Below are 24,270 nucleotides of genomic sequence, written 5' to 3'. Positions count from 1 at the left end.
AAAGTTTTCTTGTCTCACTATGCAGATACATGGAGGTATACAGGACTAAGGGAACTATAATTTCTTTTATAACATACTATGCTATGTCTGTTTTTGACACACTACACCACATCATTTTTAATGACAAACTAAATATATTTTTACAAGCTATGCTATGTCATTTTTATGACATACTTTACTGTTCTGTTTTTCACAAGTTTTATGTGACACACTAGTATCACACTTCTACTAACACACTACAACGTTGTTTTATACTATGATATTTTTACGCCATACTAAACTGAGATTTTTAAGGAATACTGTACTGTGACTATTAACAATATACTAAACTATGACATTTTTATAACATATTATTCTGTAACATTTTAATGTTATACTATACCCATTACTTTTATGACATACTATACTATGTAATTTGTACAAACACAATATACTATGATATTCATTATGATATACTATACTATGTAAGTTTTAGATTTCACGATAGTATATTATTTTTTTTACAACATACTGTAGTCTCACTTTCATAACATAATGTATGTATTTTTTTACAACATGCCGTACTATGAGCCATTATAATATTGCTATATTTTTACACTATAACATATACTATGTCATTTTTGGACATACTATATTATTAGTTGCACATTTTTGACAGCATATGATTATGTATTTTTTTGACAGAAAATACTATATCATTTTCAAAAATATAATATACTTAAACACTTTTTAGAAACATACTGTGTTATTGTTTACAACATTTTATTCTAATAAACTATTATTTTTACAATATATAGTGTTGTTACATTTTTGGCATACTATAACATTTTTAATAAATACTATAGTATGCCATTTTTAAAACAGTCTATACTTTGACTATTTCTAACACCTCACTGCGGCATTTAAAAAAAACATGCTATATAATGTAACCTTTACAACATGTTATACTGTGACATACTATATATATATATATACATATATACTGTATATGACACTATTATGACATGTTTTAGAACATATGTATTTTTTACAACATACTATATTGACATTTTTTGACATACTAAACTTATTTTTTTCAACACACTATGACATTTTTACAGCACATTATAATATGACATTATTTGACAAACTATATTGTGAATTATGTAATTAATACAATATACTATATTGTTTTTACAAGACACTAATATTACATCTGTTTACAACATCCAATATTATGTGATTTGTTAAAACATACTATACTGTGTGATTTTTAAAAATATATACTATACTATGACATTTTATGATGTATTATATATTTTCAAAGTACTGCACTGCAACACTTTTTACAACATACTATACAATGATGTTTCTTGACTTTGTTTGAAATTATAACATTTCTAATGACACACTATAGTATAATTTATTTGACACTAGGCTATGCTATTACACTTTAGAACTCCAGTATCGCAAACAGTCCTACTATCTAGTTTGGTATTTTCTACTAGAATAAAATGTACTTTAGCAGTCTGAACTCTGACTTTTACTGTCACATTATGTAACACGATTATTTTGAACTATTTTGAGATGCTTTACTTTCTGACATCCTTAACAAAGAAACACAACTGACCGTAACACAGCTACACAGCTGTGTGTGTGTGTGTGTGTGTGTGTGTGTGTGTGTGTGTGTGTGTGTGTGTGTGTGTGTGTGTTGCATACCGTAGACCCAGGCAACTACTATGCATTCCCAGAATGCTTGCCACAACAGAGTCATTCCACTGGCCGAGTAGTAGTCAAACAGTTGGAAGACGTACATTCCTCCCTGCAGAGAGATGCTCAGTGTTCGTGAAAAGAAATTAACCTCATTCATCAGCTGGAATGTTTCTTGTGTTCTCCTGGAAGTTTTTACCAGTGTTTAATGAAGAAAGTTAACATATTTGGCAATATTACTTCAGCTTAAGGTTTATTTATTAACCAACAAACACACAAGGTGTAACGAACCTGTGTCACCATGGAGAGGTCAATAATGAAGCACAGCAAACAGCAGATCGCCACAGCGATCTCCCTTTTGTAGCGGTGGTAGTATTTACCAGGAAACAGATCCAGAATTCCAGTGACGAAACCCTCGACGCCGACAAACTGCAGAGCCAAACAGAAAGAACTCAGCAGTCAGTCTACACCCAACACTTTATCATGGATCAGTCTCAATAGTTGAGTGTCATGCAACATTTTGCATGTTGTTGTTGTTGTTGTTTTGTGTCTCTATGTGCTTAAGTTGTGTCTCCTTGAAGTCGTTTTGCGTCTGTTTTTGGTCATTTCTGTCTTTTTTTTTATCAAAGCGAAACGTTTTTCGATTTTTAAACTACAGACAAAACTATGACTTTTTTTGCTGGTTTTTCAGCGGCATACTAAATTATGACGTTTTAGAGACATCACGGACGACATGCTAAATTATGACTTTTTTTTCATATTTTGGACAACATATTAAACTATGAGATTTTTTGCACAATTTCGGACGACATACTAAACTATTAAGTTTTTCCATATTTTGGACAACATAATAAACTATTTGTTTAGTTGGACGACATACTAAACTGTTAAGTTTTTTTATATTTTGGAGGACATGCTAAACTATGACGTTTTAGAGACATCATGGACAACATGCTAAATTGGACGACATACTATACTATGACATTTTTGTGTCATTTTGGCTAACATACTGAACTATGAGGTTTTTTTTCCACCTTTGGACGACATACTAAACTTCTTCTTCTTTTCCTTTCGTCTTTTCCCTTCAGGGGTCGCCACAGCGAATCCATTGCCTCCATCTAACCCTGTCTGCTGCATCCTCTTCTCTCACACCAACTACCTTCATGTCCTCTTTAACCACATCCATAAACCTCCTCTTTGGTCTTCCTCTAGGCCTCCTGCCTGGCAGTGGGAAACTCAGCATCCTTCTACCAATATATTCACTCTCTCTCCTCTGGACATGTCTGAACCATCTCAGTCTGGCCTCTCTGACTTTATCTCCAAAGCCTCTAACATGTGCTGTCCCTCTGATGGACTCATTCCTGATCCTATCCATCCTGGTCACTCCCAAAGAGAACCTCAGCATCTTCAGTTCTGCTACCTCCAGCTCTGCCTCCTGTCTTTTCCTCAGGGACACTGTCTCCAGACCAAACAACATGGCTGGTCTCACCACAGTTTTCTAAACCTTTCCTTTCATTTTAGCTGAAACTCTTCTATCACACATCACACCTGACACTTTTCTCCAGCCGTTCCAGCCTGCCTGTACACGCTTCTTCACCTCTTTTCCACACTCTCCATTGCTCTGGACTGTTGACCCTAAGTACTTAAAATCCTCCACCTTCTTGATCTCTTCTCCCTGTAACCTCACTCTTCCACTTGGGTCCCTCTCATTCACACACAGATACTCCGTCTTGCTGCGGCTAACCTTCATTCCTCTCCTTTCCAGGGCAAACCTCCACGCCTCTGGCTTCTCCTCCACCTGTCCCCTGCTCTCACTACAGATCACAATGTCATCTGCAAACATCATAGTCCATGGAGATTCCTGTCTAACCTCGTCTGTCATCCTGTCCATCACCATAGCAAACAAGAAAGGGCTCAGAGCTGATCCCTGATGTACTCCCACCTCCACCTTGAACTCCTCTGTCACACCTACAGCACACCTCACCACTGTCTTACAGTCCTCATACATGTCCTGCACCACTCTAACATACTTCTCTGCCACTCCAGACTTCCTCATACAAAACCACAGTTCCTCTCTGGGCACCCTGTCAGAAGCTTTCTCCAGATCTACAAAGACACAATACAGCTCCTTCTGACCTTCTCTGTACTTCTCTGTCAACATCCTCAAAGCAAATATTGCATCTGTTGTACTCTTTCTTGGCATGAAACCATACTGCTGCTCACAGATGTTCACCTCTGCCCTTAGTCTAGCTTCAGCTACTCTTTCCCATAGCTTCATCGTGTGGCTCATCAGCTTTATTCCTCTGTAGTTGCCACAACTCTGCACATCTCCCTTGTTCTTAAAGACGGGCACCAGCACACTTCTCCTCCATTCCTCGGGCATCTTCTCACTATCTAAGATCCTGTTGAACAACCCAGTCAGAAACTCTACTGCTACCTCTCCGAGACACTTCCATACCTCCACAGGTATATCATCAGGACCAAGTGCCTTTCCACTCTTCATCCTCTTCAATGCCCTCCTCACTTCATCCTTACTAATCTTTGCTACTTCCTGGTCCACAACAGTCACCTCTTCTACTCTTCGTTTTCTCTCATTTTCCTCATTCATCAACTCTTCAAAGTACTCTTTCCATCTTCCCATCACACTATTGGCACCTGTCAACACACTTCCATCCTTATCCTTTATCACCCTAACCTGCTGCACGTCCTTCCCATCTCTGTCTCTCTGCCTTGCCAACCTGTACAGGTCAGTCTCTCCCTCCTTACTGTCCAACCGAGCATACAAGTCATCGTAAGCCCCTTGTTTGGCCTTTGCCACCTCTACTTTCACCTTACGCTGCATCTCCCTGTACTCCTGTCTACTCTCTTCAGTCCTCTCAGTGTCCCACTTCTTCTTAGCTAACCTCTTTCTCTGGATCCACTCCTGCACCTCCTCATTCCACCACCAAGTCTCCTTATCTCCTTTCTTTCCAGATGACACACCAAGTACTCTCCGACCTGCTCCGACGTACTCAACTATGACATTTTTGTCACGTTTTGGACGAAATAATAAACATGACGTTTTTGTGACATTTTGGACGACATACTAAACTATGACATTTTTGTGTCATTTTGGCTAACATACTAAACTATGAGTTTTTTTTCCACCTTTGGACGACATCCAAAACTATGACATTTTTTACATATTTTGGATGACATACTAAACTACGATGTTTTTTTTCAACAATCTGATGAGCCCTTTGTGACAAAAACGTGACTGCAGCACAAAAAGAAAAAACATCCAGAAACGGCTTGTTTTGGTTGTGAGGGTGAAAAATCGTGAGGTCCTTACTTAGAGTGCTCTAACCCAGTACTCGAGTAAATGTTTTCGGTTACTTTGTGACAGTAATGTGATGCTAAGCTAACCTGACTGTCCAGTCCGAGCAGCAGCAGCATGAAGAAGAACAACGCCGCCCACAGCGGAGCCACCGGCATCAGACTGACCGCCTTCGGATACGCAATGAAGGCCAGACCTGGACCTGCAACACATACCACACAGTTTATACGGACTGTACAGAAAAAAACAACAAACTCACAAAACACCAGATGTAAACGATAAAGCTTCACTGGATCTTCAACCGATGAGTCCTCATGAAGGAACGTTTTAGTTTGAATTTATAAGAAATATGAACTAAATTTGTTGTGTTTTGTACTCTGGACTTGTTTGTGATTGTTTTGTGTTTTTCTTCATATTGGCTCCATTAAAAAGTAAATATAAAATATTTAAATAAAATATATTTCATAAATTCATGTTTCAGTTCTATATTTTACAGAATGCATTCATACCGTTATTTGTAGAAATTAGATTTGTTCATTTTTGAACCCATAATTCTTGTGATCACTAATACTTCCTAAAGTATTTAATGACTTCTGAAAATTATGCAAATATCTTGGAACAAGTAAAAAAAAATGACATTGTGAAATAAAAATGTCAGTATAAAATAAAGTAGATCTTTTATAAGGCAAAAACTGTCACATTCATTTGATCGATGTGTTTTTCACTTATCTATTTTACACTTATCTATTTTACACATTTTATACGACAATATTTGACAAGCTACATTATGGATTTTATAATTAATACATCATACTATACTGTGACATTTGACAAACTTTAATCATTTTTATACTTTTTATACTTATATGTTTAACAAAATACTGCACTCCAGCACTTTGAAAAACATACTATACTGAGATGTTTCTTGACATTGTTTGACTCTATAACATTTGTTATATTTTATACAAGATAAAATACAAGAGAAATAGCTTTTCACACATTTGTTTACACATTTTTGACACACTATATTAGTAATTACATAATTCATACAACATACTATACCACATTTTTTTTACACTAATGAGATTTATTCATAAAATCTTAATTATGTAATTCTTTTACGACATAATATACTATATGACTTTTCTAACATACTTTACTATGTGATTATTTGTACAACATATATGACATTATTTGACAAACTGTATTGTTAATTATTTAAGAGAATATACTATATTCTTTTTACGACACTAATATGACATCTGTTTACAGCATTCTATATTATGTGATTTTGAAATACATTCTATTCTATGACATTTTCATAACATTTGATAAACTTTGATCATTTTTTGATATACTGATATTTTTAACAAAATACTACACTCCAGATGTTTTATGACTGTAACATTACTGATGACATATGATACTGTACATTTTTTACCCAAGATAAAATACAAGGTAAATATTTCACACATTTTATTGTATTGTGGTGTTGTATATACTTTCATGTGTGTACTAGTGAATGCTTTGTGTATCTGCAGCTGCCATTTAGCAAACTGACCATCAAGGACTTTAAAGATGTGTCTGTCTTGATTGACAGGTGTCTGGTCCAATCAGCTGCGCTCACTTTCACCTTCAACAAATCATATTTACTGAAGCGTTTGTCGGCTTTAGAGCAACGTTTTGTTCACCTGAGTCACAGATTAAAGGCCACGTTTAAATAATCCTACACACACACACACACACACACACACACACACACACTAATACTTTAAACCATTGTAAAGGTGTCAGATGGATTCGGAACAAACTGGATTAACATTTGTTCTTTTCACAGCGAGATTTAAATAAAAAGATTCATGTCGACACTGCTGCTGCCGTTTTCATTTAAAACAAGCACACAATAAAGACCACTGTTGGTATTTTGTGCCTCTTTGTCGTCATTTTCTATCTGTTAGTCATCGCTTTGTGTATTTTTGTGGTCGTTTTGTGTCTCAGTGGTTGTTTTTTCATATCTTTATGGTCATTTTGTGCGTCTTTGTTGTTGTTTTGTGTCTCTCTGTGGTCTTTTTTTGTGTCTTGTGGTTTTAGTGGTTTTAGTAGTTTTACGTCACTGTCGTTGCATTGTGTCTTTATGGTGATTTTGTGCCTCTTTATTGTTGTTTAGTGTGTATTTGTTGTCATTTTGTTTCTCTGTGGTTGTTTTTTCAAGTTATTGTGTCTTTTTGTAGTTGTTTTGTATGACTTTTTAGTGATTTTACATCAGTGGAGTTGTTTATCCGTGTGTTTCTGGCCATTTTGTGTCTTTGTGGTTGTTTTTCCTCATCTTTGTGCCCATTTTCAATCATTACAATTGTTTTGTGTCTCTCTGCCGTCCTGTGTTTTTGCAGTGATTTTTGTGTCTCTGTGTTGCGTTGTATTTTGCTTTTGTTTCATTGGATTGTTACATTATTTTGAGTGTCATTTTTTTGAGTTTGTGTCTCTGTTGTTAGTTTTTCCATGTCTTTGGAGGGCTTTGAGGTCACTGTAGTTGTTCTGCATCTCTTTGTGGTTGTTTTGTGTCTTTGTGGTTGTTCTGCATGTCTTTGTGGTTGTTTTGCGTGTCTTTGTGGTCATTTTGCGTGTCTTTGTGGTTGTTTTATGTGTCTTTGTGGTTGTTCTGTGTGTCTTTGTAGTTGTTTTGCGTGTCTTTGTGGTTGTTTTGTGTGTCTTGTGGTTATTTTGCGTGTCTTTGTGGTCGTTTTGCGTGTCTTGTGGTTATTTTGTGTGTCTTTGTGGTTGTTTTGTGTGTCTTTGTGGTTGTTTTGCGTGTCTTTGTGGTTGTTTTGCGTGTCTTTGTGGTCGTTTTGCATGTCTTTGTGGTTGTTTTGCGTGTCTTTGTGGTTGTTTTATGTGTCTTTGTGGTTGTTCTGTGTGTCTTTGTAGTTGTTTTGCGTGTCTTTGTGGTTGTTTTGTGTGTCTTGTGGTTATTTTGTGTGTCTTTGTGGTCGTTTTGCATGTCTTTGTGGTTGTTTTGCGTGTCTTTGTGGTTGTTTTGTGTGTCTTGTGGTTATTTTGTGTGTCTTTGTGGTCGTTTTGCGTGTCTTGTGGTTATTTTGCGTGTCTTTGTGGTCGTTTTGCGTGTCTTGTGGTTATTTTGTGTGTCTTTGTGGTTGTTTTGTGTGTCTTTGTGGTTGTTTTGCGTGTCTTTGTGGTTGTTTTGCATGTCTTTGTGGTTATTTTGCGTGTCTTTGTGGTTGTTTTGTGTGTCTTGTGGTTATTTTGCGTGTCTTTGTGGTTGTTTTGTGTGTCTTTGTGGTCGTTTTGCGTGTCTTTGTGGTCGTTTTGTATGTCTTAGTGGTTGTTTTGTGTTTTTTGTAAATAGAAGTGTGTGAAATGAATCTGTGCTCTGAGCTGCAGCCTTGTGTGGTCAAACTAAATATAGCGTTGTGTTTCTGATGTCATGTCATGTGCTGCTGGACTATTAATACGCTGCAGTTGGCTGATGATGAACGCACAAAACTACACAACAGCAGGTCAGGGTCCATTCAGTCCGTCGTATCAGAGGGAAGTGAAGCTGTTGGTCGTTTATAATCAGCTGATTATCTTTACAGACCTCCAACAGTTTAACTGCAGTTCAGAGTCTCAGACTGTTATCAAAAGACGTCTGATGACCCGACAAAACCTCCATGAAACCTCACACACGAACAGTCCAAAAGACCATTGATTGTTTTCTCTTTAATATGTTTTTTCTGTCATCCTCTGCTGCTCTGTCATCGTCCACAGAGAGAACAAATGGACAATGCTCTTCTGACAGGAGTTTCTAATTTATAAAACGAGCAAATAACATAACAAACATGATGTTTGATGTGTCTTTGCTGACATCATTTTTTGTGTCTTGGATGTTTTGTGTGTTTCTGTTTATTTAACACTAACAGGCTGGACTAAACATCATAATTAATAATACTGCGACACTCTGACTGTACCTGATTCGGCGACCTGTGAGATGTCGACTCCCTGCTCAGCAGCCATGAAGCCCAGGATGGAAAACACGACGAAACCAGCAAAAAAACTGGTTCCACTGTTGATGAGAGCCAAGACGAAGGCGTCTCTGCAGAAGAAAAGACAGGAAATTTATGAACCAACAGAAGCAAAAGACCGTCTGTGGGGTAACATCTGCACACAGGGCCCTGGTCAGGGCAAACGTAAAGGTCGATGTTGGCTAAAGTTGGGGTAAATGTTGGGGCTGGGGTAACTTGTTTGATGTAAAGTAAGGGTTGGGGTAACTTGTTGGGGTAAAGTAAGAGATGGGCTAACTTGGTGACGTAACGGTTGGAGTAATTGGTTGGGGTAATGTAAGGGTGGGGGTAACTGATTGGGGTATTTGTTGGGTTATTGTATGGGTTGCGGTATTGGGTTGGGATGAAGCAAAAGTTGGAGTGTTTGGTTGAGGTCATGTAAGAGTTCAGGTAACTTGTTGGTGTCAGATAAGAGTTGAGGTGTTTGCGAGGGTATTTTTGGGGTAATGTAAGGGTTAGGGCAGGGGTCGGCAACCTTTAACACTCAAAGAGCCATTTCTACCCATTTCCCACAGAAAAGAAAACACCGGGAGCCGCAAAATCCTTTTGGCATTTAAAATGAAGACAAGGCTGCATATATCGCTTTTTATCTTACCTCTATGCCCTTGTTAATCAGTCATGATTTATTAATTACAAAGCCTCTAATTAGATAGATTCATTTTTAAAATTGTGTCCTACCACTAATATTTATCTTACCATGTTAATGTCATTTTTGCTCTTGGACCTCATATGTTACATAATGTTAGCTGGAAATCAATATTTTGCGAATGTCTATTTAACTTGTAGAATCTATTTATCTAATTATCTTAAGCCATTAACTTTTCTCCGGTAAGTCGCTGCCCTATTTTCCAAGATGACACTCCTCTGACTCTGAGTTGCTGCCTGGATGCTGGACATGACGTCTTGGAGTGGAGCTTTAATATACAGGCTTGCCATTCTTGAGTACAAAACGATGTGAAACTACAGGCGTTGCTTCTCCAGGAGTAAAACAAAAAAAAAAGGCATGAAACGTGTGGGAATCGGAAGCTCCGTGGTGTCTCTCAGCATCAACTTTGCGCTCTCGTGTCCCAGGGGAAAACCCAGCAGCACATCAGGTGGAGTGACACGTCAAAATAAGAGCCGTAATTTCACAATAAAATTCTCTATATTAAAATGCATTGAAACGCGCCTGAAAGGCAGAACAATCTATTTTCCAAAGTTACAGGGAGCCGCAACAGAGGGCTGAAAGAGCCGCATGCGGCTCCGGAGCCGCGGGTTGCCGACCCCTGGGTTAGGGTAACTTGTGGAGGTTTCGGAAGGGTTGGGATATTTGTGGGGGTAGTTGTCAGGGTACTGTAAGAGTTGGGGTAACTTGTTGAGGTCCAGTAAGGGTTGGGGTAACTTGTTTGTGTCTGGTAAAGGTTGAGGTATTTACTAGGGTATTTGTTGGGGTAACTGGATGGACAAACATACTTGTAGCAGTCGTTGTTGAAGCGGTTGTAGCTGCCCAGAGCAGTCAGAGCTCCGAGGCCAATGGCATACGAGAAGAAGATCTGAGTTCCAGCGTCGATCCAAACCTGGAGGTCAGAGGGTAGATTTGTTCACTGCTCACCTTAGAGTCCGGACGTTTCACTACTGACCCTTCCTCAAGTCTAAAAATCTGACTCTGAAGTACCTGAGAATCTCTTCATGAGGAAAGATGTTTCAAATGGAACGTCTTTTATCAAACTAAAGGACAAGATGCCGTCCATTCTGAGGTCTGAGAGAAGTGTTTCAGACAGAGTGTTTTTGACTATTCGATTGTGGGGGTTTTTATGACTTCCTTTATGCGGTATTGACCAATAAGAGCACAGAGACTGCAACCATGGTAACTGTAAAGATAGGCTAATGAATCAGACTAGTTTCAGTCTAAGTTGTAGACTGGGATCAGACTAGTTTTCTTATTTTGAACTTCATGTCGTCTTGGTCTTGGACCAGGTTCAGGCTGGTTTCAGTCTAGTTCAGTGTCTTTCTGTGTCCTTCTCAACCCGCCCGGCCAGCAGGCAGATGGGTCCCCCCTATATAGAGCCGGGTTCTGCTCGAGGTTTCTTCCCTGTTAAAAGGGTGTTTTTCCTTGCCATTGTCGCCTTTGGGCTTGCTCTGGGGTCAGGCATATGGGTTCTGTAAAGCGTCTTGAGACGATTTGACTGTAATTGACGCTATATAAATAAAATTGGATTGAATTGAATTGAAGGACTGCAGTTCCTAAACAAAGACATCAAGCTTGTGTTTGAGGATCGCTAAGGTTTGAACTGACCTGAGCCTCCCCCAGTTTGGACCAATCAGGTTTGACGTAGTACATGATGCCGTCGTAGGCTCCAGGAAGCGTGACTCCGCGGACCAGCAGGATGATGAGGACCACATAGGGGAAGGTCGCTGTGAAGTACACGATCTGAAACACAAACACGAGCAGTGAGCTGGATCCTGGACTCTGGGCTCAGCGGGAACAGAACCCGACGCTGAGAACCAGGCAACCACAACAAACGAGAAGAAACCCAAGCCGAGACCCGCTGAGACTCGACGGCAGGAATGAGAAGGTCTGGTCCCAGGTGGAGTCAAGTTTCAGTTGGATCACAGCGGCAGACGTCTTCACCCACAATCCCCCACTGTCAGGTCAACACACACACACACACACACACACACACACACACACACACACACACACACACACACACACACACACACACACACACACACACACACACACACACACAAACACACACCTGCCTAACACACACTCCGAAGGTGTTGAGTTCCTTTCATCCAGAGAATCATTAACCTGCAGCGTTATCATTTCTGATATATTCTGGAGCTGATAGAGATTCTGCTGATATATAGATATATACATGTACATGTATAGATATATAGATATCAGACGGTATCTCGATACTGGACGGCTACTACCGATCTGGACTGGAGTTAGAGTTAGTTTAGGTTTCAGACTGGTTTTAAAGTGGTTTCCTGTTCACATTTATCTGGTTCTGTCATTTGAAATAACACACATTTTTGTTTAGTCTTACACTCTCAACGACCCCCACCGATGCTCACAATGACCATCGTTGAGTAGTCAGATGAGTTTTGGTATCGGTTGTTGGAATAACAGCCCTGGACACACCTCACAGAGGTTTAAAAGCTGAGGCAACACCAACCACCACCAGAACTGAAGAAGCCTCTTAGATGAGAGGTGAAACGTCTCTACGGAACTTTCTTAAATCCAGTGGATTGATTTAAACTACTATGGATAACCATGACCTGGATGAATGAGAACCTACACAGACATTTAGTCTTACACACTATTTCTACTACACATAAAACACTTTAACATTTCCATTTTATTACAGGGAATGTTTTGCATTTTATATTTTTCTTATTGTTCATTTTTATTTACTGCACATTTTTGCTTATTTATCTCTGTTTTATGGTGGTGGGAACTGGACTCTTTCTGTTGTAGCAACTGAGTCTCCCCTCTGGGATCAATAAAGGATTTCTATTCTATTCTATTCTATTCTATTCTATTCTATTCTATTCTACTTTAACTGGTTCAGGCTGGTTTTAAACTTTGTTCTGGTTTGGATTTGAACTAGTGTCAGACTGGATTTAGTCTTGGTTAAAGAATGGCCTTGGTCTAGTTCTGGACTAGTTCAGAACTGGATCAGACTTGATTTTGGACTAGACTGATTTTAAACCAGTCTGAAACTGATTTAAGGTTGGTTTAATGTGCTTTTAGACTGGCTGAAACTGGTTTAAGGTTGTTTCAATGTGGTTTTGACTGTTTTGAAATTGGTTTTGGTCTGGTTCTGGACTAGTTTAGAACTGACTCCAGACTTGATTTTGAACTAGACTGTTTTTAGACTGGTTCAACACTGGTTTGACACTGGTTTGACACTGGTTTAGGATTACTTTAGGCCGTCTAATGTTGCTGATGGACAGTGTTTGTAGTGTTTCAGTGCTATCAGCTGTTTCATCCACGTTATATGACTGATTTCACTTCCTGTCTGTGGAGTTTGGAGGTTTCTATGAATGAACTGTCAGGTTGTTTCAGATTTCAGCCTCCTGCTGATCAACAAAAACACAAACTATTTCTGACAGGATGAGAGCCGTGAGAAAACGCACACTGTACCACAACACACACACACACACACACACACACACACACACACACACACACACACACACACACACACACACACACACACACACACACACACACACACACACACACACTGTGTATTCCTATCCTTGTGGGGACCTACCATTGACTCCCATTCATATCTAACCCCTAACCCTAACCTTAACCCAGACCAAAACAATGCCTAACCCTAAAGAAACGTTTTTGCACTTTTACTTTTTTCAGTAACAACAACATGGCCAAGAAAACACTGTTTAAGTTTGTGGGGACCAAAATGAGGTCCCCACAAGTGACATTTCTTTTGGTTTTCCTAACAATAGCCACCACCTGATCACACACACACACACACACACACACACACACACACACACTGTGGTGTCAGAATCGATTCAAAACAATCAAAGCAACTTGCAGCAACGTGTGTGTACATGCATGATTATTATGTTACGCGTGTGTGCGTTGTAACGTGCAGATTGTATTATACGCGTAACAAGAAGCTGCGTACCTATGAAGCAGCGCCTGCACGCCTGTCTGTCACTGTTTGACAAATATTGTTACGCGCTCACACACGCGTGCGGTCGCAATTTCTGATTGTACACAAAAGTTGATCTGCACAGTGATCTGCATGGTGCAGATCAACTTTCTATTTCTATTTCTATAGTGTACTGGCTCTGGTTGGTCTTGGACTGGATCTGGTTCTTGGGCTTTATCACTGGTTTAGATTGGGACTGGCCTAGTTTCTACCTGGTTTTAGACTAGCTATGGACTGGTTTGAAACAGTTTTTTAGAGCATCTTGGAGGACTGAGCTCAGTTATTTTATGGACTCCATCCGTCTTTGTGTTTTCTGTCTCTGTTTGAGATCTACACTGACTCCATGTGTTTGTACCGGTTTCATGCTGGTTTGAACCTGGTTCTGGACTAGTTATGGCCTGGTTCTGGACTGGTTGTGGACTGGTTGTGGACTGGTTTTGGACTGGTTGTGGACTGGTTCTGGACTGGTTCTGGACTGCTTGTGGACTGGTTATGGCCTGGTTATGGCCTGGTTCTGGACTGGTTGTGGACTGGTTCTGGACTGGTTATGGCCTGGTTATGGCCTGGTTCTGGACTGGTTGTGGACTGGTTGTGGACTGGTTATGGCCTGGTTATGGCCTGGTTCTGGACTGGTTGTGGACTGGTTGTGGACTGGTTCTGGACTGGTTATGGCCTGGTTCTGGACTGGTTTGGGCCCTCTCAGCTCTTCTGTGTAGCTCCAGATGTTTGTGAACATCATCGCTGTCTTCAGATCTTTTCTCAGAAACAGCTTCTCCTGTTTAACTTTGTTTACATTTTTTAGCGCACTAATTGTTTTTATTTGGTGTTGTTTCCTGTTCTTTAGCTGCTGTTTGTTATTTTTTATTCCGTTTGAGCTTCAGTTTTCTCGCGGCTGCATAAATCCATCACTGTAATAATGATTATTCTTCCTGTCACTGACAGCATTGTTGTGTTTTTTTCCCTTTTTGCTCTCAGTCACGTCCCACTGCAGTCGATCTGCCCTCCAAGCCGGACAACCAATCACAGCAGTCCCTCCTCACCGGGGTCGTCATGGCAACGCTGATCCTGCCATGTGACCACAGTGGGTAGAGCAGTGAGTGTCATCGTCATGAGCCAATGAGCATGCAGCGTTCATCTGAAGGTTGTAGTTTTAAAGGAACAGTCCGAGATTTTATCAAAGGAAGGATGCTGCTCCATGACAACAACAACAACAACTATAATAATAAAAATAACAATAACTTTCCATCCACATGTGTCCGGCTCCATGACAACATCAGACTGAAGAACTTTAACAGGTTTAATTAAACATCAGGATCCAAATAAAACGTCAAATATCGTCACAGTCGTTTCTGATTTCAGTCAAATGGGACATTGTGTTTTAATCAAACCATAAATTCTTGAGTTCTGGACAAAAACATTTCTGTGAAATGACAGGAACCTTTGATCACCACATTTTACTGGATCCAGACTGGTTTTACACTGGTTTTGAACCAGTTTCAGACTGCTTCTGCACTGGATAGAGACTTGACTAGTTTCACACTTGGTTTGCTCTGGATTGTGTCTGGTTTATGGACTGGATTTAGACATAGTTTCCAACTGGATTGAGTCTAGTTTCAGGCTGCTTTTAGTTTAGATTGGGAATTGTTTTTGGCTAGAATAAGATTTGGTTTTGAACTTGTTCCAGACTAGTTTCAAGATGGTTTTGGACCAGATAATAATAATAACTGATCCAGTTTCAGGCTGGATTGAGTCCAGTTTTAGACTGCTTATGGACTGATTTCAAGTTATTTTAGTTTAGACTGAGACACATTTTGACTAGTTTAAGAGTTGGCTTTGGTATGACTTTAGACTAGGTTTTTGACTTGTTTTAGGCTGTTTATTGACTGGATTCAGACTAGTTTCAGGCTGGTTTTGGACTAGATTTAGACTTCGTTTTGGATGTTGTTCCGGACTACTTTTAGACTGGTTATAGACTAATTTCAAGCTGGTTTTAGTTTAGATAGGCACCTGTTTTGATGAGAATAAGACTTGGTTTTGGACTTGTTCCAGACTAGCTTCATGCTGGTTTACGGCTGGTATTGGACTAGACTGACATTTGGACTTTGTTTCAAACTAGTTTCACACCAGTTACAGACTAGTTTCAGGCTGGTTTTGGACCAGATAATAACTGAACCATTTTCAGGCTGGTTTCAGACTCGTTTGAGGCTTGGTTTTGGATTGGATTCAGACTTAGTTTCCAACTGGATTGAGCCCAGTTTTAGACTGGTTGTGGACGAGGTTCAGGCTGGTTCTGGACTAGATACAGACCTGAGATTGACTAGTTTGAGACTTGGTTTTGTCTGGATTGTGTTTGGTTTATGGACTGGATATAGACTTAGTTTCAAACTGGACTGAGTCCAGTTTCAGACTGGTTATTGACTGGTTTTAGTTTAGATTGGGACTTGTTTTTGACTAGAATATGACTTAGTTTTGGACTTGTTTTAGACTGGAATGAGACCTGGTTTTACAGTAGATTCAGCGAGTTCCAGACTGGTTTCATGCTGGTTTCAGGCTGGTATTGGACTAGATTGATACTTGGTTCTGGACTTTGTTCCAAACTATTTTTAGACTGGTTCTGAACGAGTCTCAGGGTGTTTTTCTGATTAGATCCAGACTAGTTCTGGATGTTGCTCCAGACTGGATTCAGACTGGTGTCGGGTTGGTTTTGGACCATCCATCCATCCATCCATCCATCCATCCATTCTCTATACACCGCTTTATCCTCACAAGGGTCATGGGGGGTGCTGGAGTCTATCCCAGCTGACTCGGGTGAAGTCAGGGGACACCCTGGACAGGTCACCAGTCTGTCACAGGGCTACATATACAGACACACAATCACACTCACATTCACACCTACGGACAATTTAGAGTAACCAATTAACCTCAGCATGTTTTTGGACTGTGGGAGGAAGCCGGAGTACCCGGAGAAAACCCACGCATGTACAGGGAGAACATGCAAACTCCATGCAGAAAGATCCCAGGCCGGGATTTGAACCGGGGATCTTTTTGCTGCAAGGCGAAAGTGCTAACCAGTACACGACTGTGCAGTCCTTGTTTTGGACCAGATAATAATAATAATAATAATAATAATAGACCAGTGTTTCCAGTCTGCTGTGACTCTGACCAGTTCGGTTCTATCCGGTTCTGTTGGTTTTCCGTTAAACATCAGATTTGTCAGATTTTGTGCAACTAACTGCAGAACAACGTCCAGAAAACATCATCACAACGTTACCTACCTTCCCGGTGGATTTGACTCCCTTCCAGACGCAGAAATAAACCAGAACCCAGACGGCCATCAGACACAGCATCAGCTCCCAGTTCAGGTTTCCAGGTTCGTCCAGACCAGACGAGATGTCCAGAACTTTGTTCCTGCAGACGGACACAAACACGGGGTTCAGATACTCAACGGTTCACAAATATTTAGATATCTTTAACTTAACAGATGGAAATGTTCAACCTTAATGATGTGAATAAGCTTCAGAAACATCTCATAAAAAATGTACTTTGGAAAATTTGTTGTCTTTGTTTTACTATTTGTTCTCCATATTTTGAAATTAAATTATTAATAAAATTGCAAAAACAGTCTCTGACATAAAATACATAAAATATCTGTAACTGTGAATGACCATAAAACCTAATTTTTAAAAGTTTTCATTTATATAAATTACAAATTTATTGTAGTTTTTAAAAAATGTCCTTTTTTATCTAACAGATGCTAATTCAAGTTTAATATTGTAAAGTTAGTGGCAGCAGATAAAAGTCTTCTGTATTTGTAAGCAGATTTGTTTGTTAAATGAAAGATATACTGGATTATTATAGAAATTGCATATGTTTACGTGCAGAACGACAGGAGGGTTAATGCTTCAGGTTCTCCATAAAACTGAGCATAAAGACCAGTAAGTGGAACCAGAAGCAGAAGCAGACTCACTCCCAGAACTCGATGATGGGCGAGCGTCCGTCGGCCAGCTCAGAGCACGTCATGTTGCTGTCGCCCACCGTGGTGTTGGCCAGGCTGGCGTTCTTACAGTCCTGGTGGTGGAAGATCTCGATGCAGCTGTCCGTGTTCCAGTCGTTGTCGCAGGTGGACCAGGGCAGCGTGGAGGTGAAGGACTTGATCAGGTAGTAGAAGCCCCAGGCCAGAACCATGATGTAGTAGGTGTTACAGAAGAACACGATGACCATGGAGGCGTAGCCCAGACCTGCAGACACAGAGATCATACAGAGGATCAAACACAACAACAGAATCACAGAAACAAACATGACTACAACATTCAACCCAAACACCCACAAAGTCAACCTGTAGAACATCATCAAACCAGGAAGGCAAATAAGTGGAGATTGTTATGTAGCAGCCTTTAACCCAGTTTAACCCATACTGGGCCATGTTTCTGGAGAAGTACATATACTAAAACCACCTAATCCATAAAAATATCCATCAAGTCTTGCGAGGTCGCATTGTCGTAGACGTTCTCCATAGTGAATTGCGGCTGGTACGTGGCCCCAATAAGAGCTTCGTAATTGCGGCTTCGTTATAACGGCTCAAACGACTTTATCATTTGAAATAAGCAAATTTGGGGCCAATGTTTATATCTTACCATTGGTCGACTTAAACATACGGGTGTGTGCATATTTTATGTTCATTAGCAATCATAAACAAGTGGAGAACATGAGCCGAGTATACTCGGTCCCGGCTTTTTAAAGTTTAAAGGCCGCTGTGGAGCGGATGGGATGTTACTTCTGGACGCATGCTCTGGGCAAACACACCCAACAAACATGTCCTCTACACAATTCTTCTTTGGATATATCACTCTGTTTATTCCTTTAACCATTGTCCATTAAGTAAACCATTTCCTTTAACTTTATAAAACGAACAAACAAACCAGTGATACATCACACTGCCATGCTGGCACGGTCACAAACTGTTTGCTCTCCATCCCACACACCTGGCCTAATTACCTGGAGCTTTTAAAAACTAGGACCCTCGCTCCCCCTACAGATAAAATAAACAGTAAAAATAAACATAACGAACATAAATAATGGCTCCAACACACCGGCCCCTGATTGTTAATGGCAGGAGGGCAAACACAATTCAGTACATATTTACAAAATGGAGCCAATAAATCATTTACAATAAATCAAGAAATCAAATACCCCCCCCTTTTTTTTTTGAGTTAAACGTCACTAGTAGTGTTTGTAATTACAAGTCATGTTGCTGCTTCTTGAAGAAGACATAGTTTAGTCACTGGCCTGTCCAGTATATTAGTTTTGGTTTGAATTTGTGCAGAACGTACCAGTCCTTTCCTGTCTGGATACGTCTGTAGAATTCTTCCGAGCCACCAAGAACTGCGTGGGGCTGTGGAATCAGCAGCAATCACAATGTCTCCAGCCATAAAACTGCGCCTCTCTTTGCTCCATTTTTGTCGTTCCTGTAGCAAAGGTAAGTATTCTTTTAGCCAGCGCTTCCAAATAAGGTCAGAGATGTACTGTACTTGTCTCCACCTCCTTTAATGTAGAGATGAGCCTTCTCAAACAGCCCAGGTGGTTTGACAGCTTTTCTTTTCACTGTGAGCAGGTGATTTGGTGTGAGTGCTTCCAGATCATTGGATCTTTGTTTTTCTGGAATGGATAGTCGTACACCACGACTGTTGCTAATCCATTTTGTCAGATGGAAGCCTTCCTTCTGACAAACAGCTGTCAAATCTCAGACCATCTCAATAGCGTCTTCCTCTGATGGCAAACTTAACACAGTCGTCCATGTAGAAGTTCTGATTGACTGTGTCAGCGACCTCTGCTGAGAAACTGTTCTGGTTATCTTCTACAGTTTTTCGTAGAGCATAGCAAGCACAGCTGGGTGAAGACACTGCCCCAAACAGTCATCCTATATTCTACAAGTTCTGGCTTTAAATCCCCTTCAGGCCGCCACAAGAAACGCAGGTAATTTCTATCATCTTGAGCTACCCTGACTTGATGGAACATGAACTGAACGTCAGCCATCACAGCCACAGGTTCTTGTCTGAACTGTATGAGGACTCCTAGCAGAGAACTGGAGAGGTAAGGGCCCTGTAGAAGCCGACTGTTCAGAGATTTTCCTCTGAACTAAGCTCCACATTCAAATACAACAGGAAGATTTCCCTTCTTGGGATGGTAGACTCCGTGGTGCAGAATGTACCACAGCTTACCATCAGATGGCACCAACTCATGCTCAGGCACACGTGCAGCATATCCTCCTTTGATCATGTCACTGAGAAAGGTGGTGTATTCCTGATGGAACTTTTCATTTCTCTCAAACCTCCTCTTCAACCCAAAAATGCGCTGCTTGGCAATACAGTAATGATTTGGCAGAGAGACTTCTTCCTTAAAGGGAAGCCTCAAGGTATAATGTCCGTCTTGAAGCTTCACTGAATCTTTCATGATTTCCATGAACTTGACATCTCCTTTTTGTCTCCTGATGTGTTTTCATTAAAATCATGATTGTACTGATTATTCAGTCATTCCTCCAGCCTTTCTATGGAGATCCTGTTGACTGTAGCAGCGGGGTGGCCACTCACACTGCTCATCATGGCAGCATTGCAGGGGGCCATTTATAACCCACCGTAATAGGGTTTTCATGGCGTAAGGTCCGTTTCCATGGCTATTAATCACTTCCCAGGGTTCAAGCGTTTTGGAGGCATTGGTGCCTATCAATAACTCCACATCAGCTTGGATACGAGGAACATCAACACCATCCAAATAGGGCCACTTAGCCAGTTCCTCTTCCTTTATGATATTTTTTGTACTTACAGGCATCTTCTTCTGTGTGTAGACCTCAGGTAAGTAATAGAACTGTGAGGCCTGAGATCTCCAAACCTGTTAGCCTGTAACTGGAAACGGATGCTCTTGAGCCCATAGTGCGCAGACTGATTTGAGCTTTCCTTCCATTCATATTGCGTTTCCTCATAAGGGTTTTGGAGCAACATGTAGCTGTACTGCCTGGATCAAGAAAGGCATAGGTTTGGATGATCGTGTCTCCTTTGCTAGCCTTTATCCGAACTGGCAAAATAGAAAGAATGCCTTCATCATTTCCGGCCCCTGTATGGTCATGTGTTTGCAGAGAAACAAGTGCACTGCTCAGTGATGGTTCCTTGGATTGTTGAGGGTCTGTGCTGTTTGCTTTGTCCTTTTGGCTGATATGAAGAACACTGGGATGTTTCTGGCTGCATATCTTACAGGTCAGGCGCTTACCCCAGTCCTTGCTCCTATGCCCAGTGCATAGGCAGCCACAGCAGACTCCTTTCTCCTTTAGAAAGTTTATTTTGTCCCTGTGCATTTTTTTTGGACAATCTTGGACACTGCTGAAGTGGCTGTCCTTGACCACAACATACACAAACACTATTTTGTTTTGGTGAGACACCTTGCTGCTGAACTTGGTCAGACTTTCTGGATTCCTCAATGGTGGCAGCAGTAGTTGCAAAACTGTTTCCTTTAAATCTTGATTTTGGCTGTAATTTCATCCTGTTCACATTTTTACTCACTGTAGCGGGTTGTGAGTTCTGAATGTCTCCAAAGATTGGGTCGGACACAATTTTGACTTGCTGTTCCACAAATATTACAATGTCAATAAACTGTGCCCTGCGACTCGATCCTTCCAGTATCTCACATGCTGCAGCTCTCCATTTTTATTTTAATTTGTATGGAAGTTTTTAAATCACTGCTCTCATGTTTGCTGGCATATCCAGTTCTCTCATGTATTGAACGTCCTCCATAGCGTTACAACATTCACACAGAAATAATGCATATGCTTGAAGAGATCTGACATCCTCTGGTTTTACTGCTGGCCAGCTGAGGACCTTCTCCATGTATGCTGCAGTTATCCTGTGCTTTTCTGGGTGAACTTTAATGTTGGTAGCTGGTTGGTCAGAACTGTGAGAGACGATGGAAGGAGCTTTTTACACACATTTTGATTGTTCAGTTTAACAGAAACCTGTTCAAAATGGTTCAAAAGTTGTCCTAAATGACACAAAAATTATCCTAAATGATTGAAAATGTGTCTAAAGTCATGAAGTCTTTCAGAATGACTCAGAATTTATCTAATGTGATAAAACTTGTCCAGAATGACATAGAAATAGTGTAGAATTACTCAAAAATGGTCAAAAACAGCTTGAAAAATGTCCAAAATTTTTGTTAAATTGTTTCAAAATTTGTGCAAAATGAACAGTTTTGAAAATTTTGGGTTATTCTGGAGATGTTTTTGTCATTTTGGGGCCAAAACTGAGTCATTTAGGAGATGTTTCTGACTATTTTGGATGAGTTTTGGGCTTATTTTGGACATCTTTGGATTCATTTTGCACAATTTTTGAGTCACTCTGGACAAAATTGGGAAAAATGCATTCTGGGTAAAGTTTAGTGTTGGTAGGAGGTTGGTCAGAACTTTTACAGAAACCAAGATCACCTGTACAATCATTTTCTAATAAACGAAATCTACTAAACTGCTGATCTGATGCAGAACTTTTAAAGGGATCGTGTAGAATAAAGTGATTTTTCAGGATATTAGCTCAGATTTCATGACTGTGCATCAACATTTACTGGTGTTATTTTCCAGTTTTTCCATCTTTTCCTTCAGTAAAACACACAGAGGTCAGTCGGTTCGTCTGAACTGTTTCTAAACTCGGACAAAAGTGTAAAAGTGTGTTTATGAGTTTATGAGCAGCTCCACGTTTTGTAACGGCTCAGTGAAGATAACGTTCAGCCTTGACCAAATAACGCCACGTTCCTCCACATCCTCAGACTTTTAGTTACTGTTAATTATTACTGTTTACTGAGCTGAAGCTCTGCAGTCAGAACAAACAGCAGAAACTGTTAAAAACTCCTTTATGACGAGTCGACTGCAGACTCAGCGATCTTTGATGAAAAACATCCACCAGCATGTGACTGAAAAAAAACATCATTTCAGCCTCCAAATGAACACCTGCAAGTTCTGGAAGTGGCTGAAATCTGGTAATTCTACTCATTTTGATAGTTTTAAAACATTATTTAGAATCTGTGGATTGTCTCAGCCTCCACTTTGGTATCTTTGTTTTTTCTAAAGTCTAACATCACAACTAGAGTTCTCTTCAAATGAAACACATGAAAATGGCTAAAAACAGGAAGAACTGGTAGATTTTTGGTTTCCTTGAATGCATCATCTCTCACACATGGTTCCATTCAGAAAAACAACTAAACCGGCTCTTAAGATGATGAAGTTTCACCACCTTGTTCTACAAAATGGTCCAAAAATAAACCATTTCTGTAAAATCTGAACCTTCCTCCTTCCTCTTTTCAGTTGATTCTCCATGACTGACTGAAAACTCAGAGTGTTTCCAGAGACAGACTGAAAGGAAAACCAAAGCTACTGGATGAATAAAATAAATGAAACCGATAGAAACAGCTTTCGGATGAACAGGGTTAGGGTTAGAGAAGATAAGTCTGGAAGCACAGAGATAGAAAAACATCGAGAGAATGAGGAGACAGAGCGACTAGAAAGAGACACCAAATGATGGAAACAGACATAAAACAACTAAAACCATAAGAAAGCAACCCAAAGGAGACACAAAATGACCATATATGTCCTCAAGAGAAGCAAAAAATGACCAAGATGAGGCACAAAACAACAGGTGTAAACAAAAAACAACAAAACCAACACTTAAAATGACCATAAACAACCCAAAGTGTCTCAAAGACACAAAAAATTAAGCACAAAACAGAAAAAATGAAACATGACGACATAAATGAGACTCACCGACAAAAAACTAAGAAAAATAAGATGCAATATGACAAAACTGTCCAAGAGATACAAAAAATGTCCAAAATGAGGCACAAAACAACAGAATAAGGACAAAAACTATAAAAACAAAACTGAAAATCACCCCAAAAAACCCAAACTTTCTCAAAGACACATAAAATGACACAAAACAAACAAAAAGGAAACGAGATGACATAAATGAGACTCAAAGACAAAGAACTAAGAAAGACAAGATGTAAAATGACAAAACTGTCCTCAAGAGGCACAAAAAATGGACAAAACGAGGATTTAAAAAAAGCAAAGAAAACTGTCTGTAGAAGCTTTAACACTGTAAATAGTTCAACACCTATAGGATGAGGAGACATTTATTCCAGAATCTGAGGACACATGATGATTCCAGGTTACGTGAATATTGTGTAAACATGAAATATACAAATGTGTGTTGATGATTTCTGTGGTAGAGGTAACACCAGGTCTGAACTAAGGAGAGTCATAAAGAGTCACGTGGTCACGATAAAGTCTGTATATAAAGCTAACGAGATATGAAGGAATCAGAGGGGTGTGTGTGTGTGTGTGCGTGTGTGTGTGTTGCTGGTACTTTTCCAGCCGTGTGCGTTTGCACGTAGAGCTGACCGCAGATTATCACCTCAGATAAACCTCCACAGAAAGCCTAACGTCCACTCAAACTGCTTACTGCATGGATTTATGCCGGTTGCCGTGGCAACGAGGCCT

General features: G+C 40.0%; 1 protein-coding gene across 1 annotated transcript in view; it reads right to left on the bottom strand.

Annotated features, from left to right (window-relative positions):
• slc6a8 (solute carrier family 6 member 8) overlaps positions 1–24,270 on the bottom strand; it is a 50,931-nt gene that overhangs the window by 4,249 nt on the left and 22,412 nt on the right. The window contains exons 3-10 of the mRNA XM_051950155.1: positions 17,710–17,980; positions 17,018–17,150; positions 11,339–11,473; positions 10,516–10,619; positions 8,971–9,095; positions 5,095–5,207; positions 1,981–2,118; positions 1,699–1,801 (exon numbers count right to left, since the gene is read on the bottom strand). Coding sequence (XP_051806115.1) covers positions 1,699–1,801; positions 1,981–2,118; positions 5,095–5,207; positions 8,971–9,095; positions 10,516–10,619; positions 11,339–11,473; positions 17,018–17,150; positions 17,710–17,980 — 1,122 coding nt within the window. The remainder of the gene's footprint in view (positions 1–1,698; positions 1,802–1,980; positions 2,119–5,094; positions 5,208–8,970; positions 9,096–10,515; positions 10,620–11,338; positions 11,474–17,017; positions 17,151–17,709; positions 17,981–24,270) is intronic.

This window comes from Acanthochromis polyacanthus, chromosome 6 (genome assembly GCF_021347895.1).
Source record: "Acanthochromis polyacanthus isolate Apoly-LR-REF ecotype Palm Island chromosome 6, KAUST_Apoly_ChrSc, whole genome shotgun sequence".
In the NCBI taxonomy this organism is placed as follows: Eukaryota; Metazoa; Chordata; class Actinopteri; family Pomacentridae; genus Acanthochromis; species Acanthochromis polyacanthus.
This window is presented reverse-complemented; position numbering and strand designations above follow the sequence as displayed.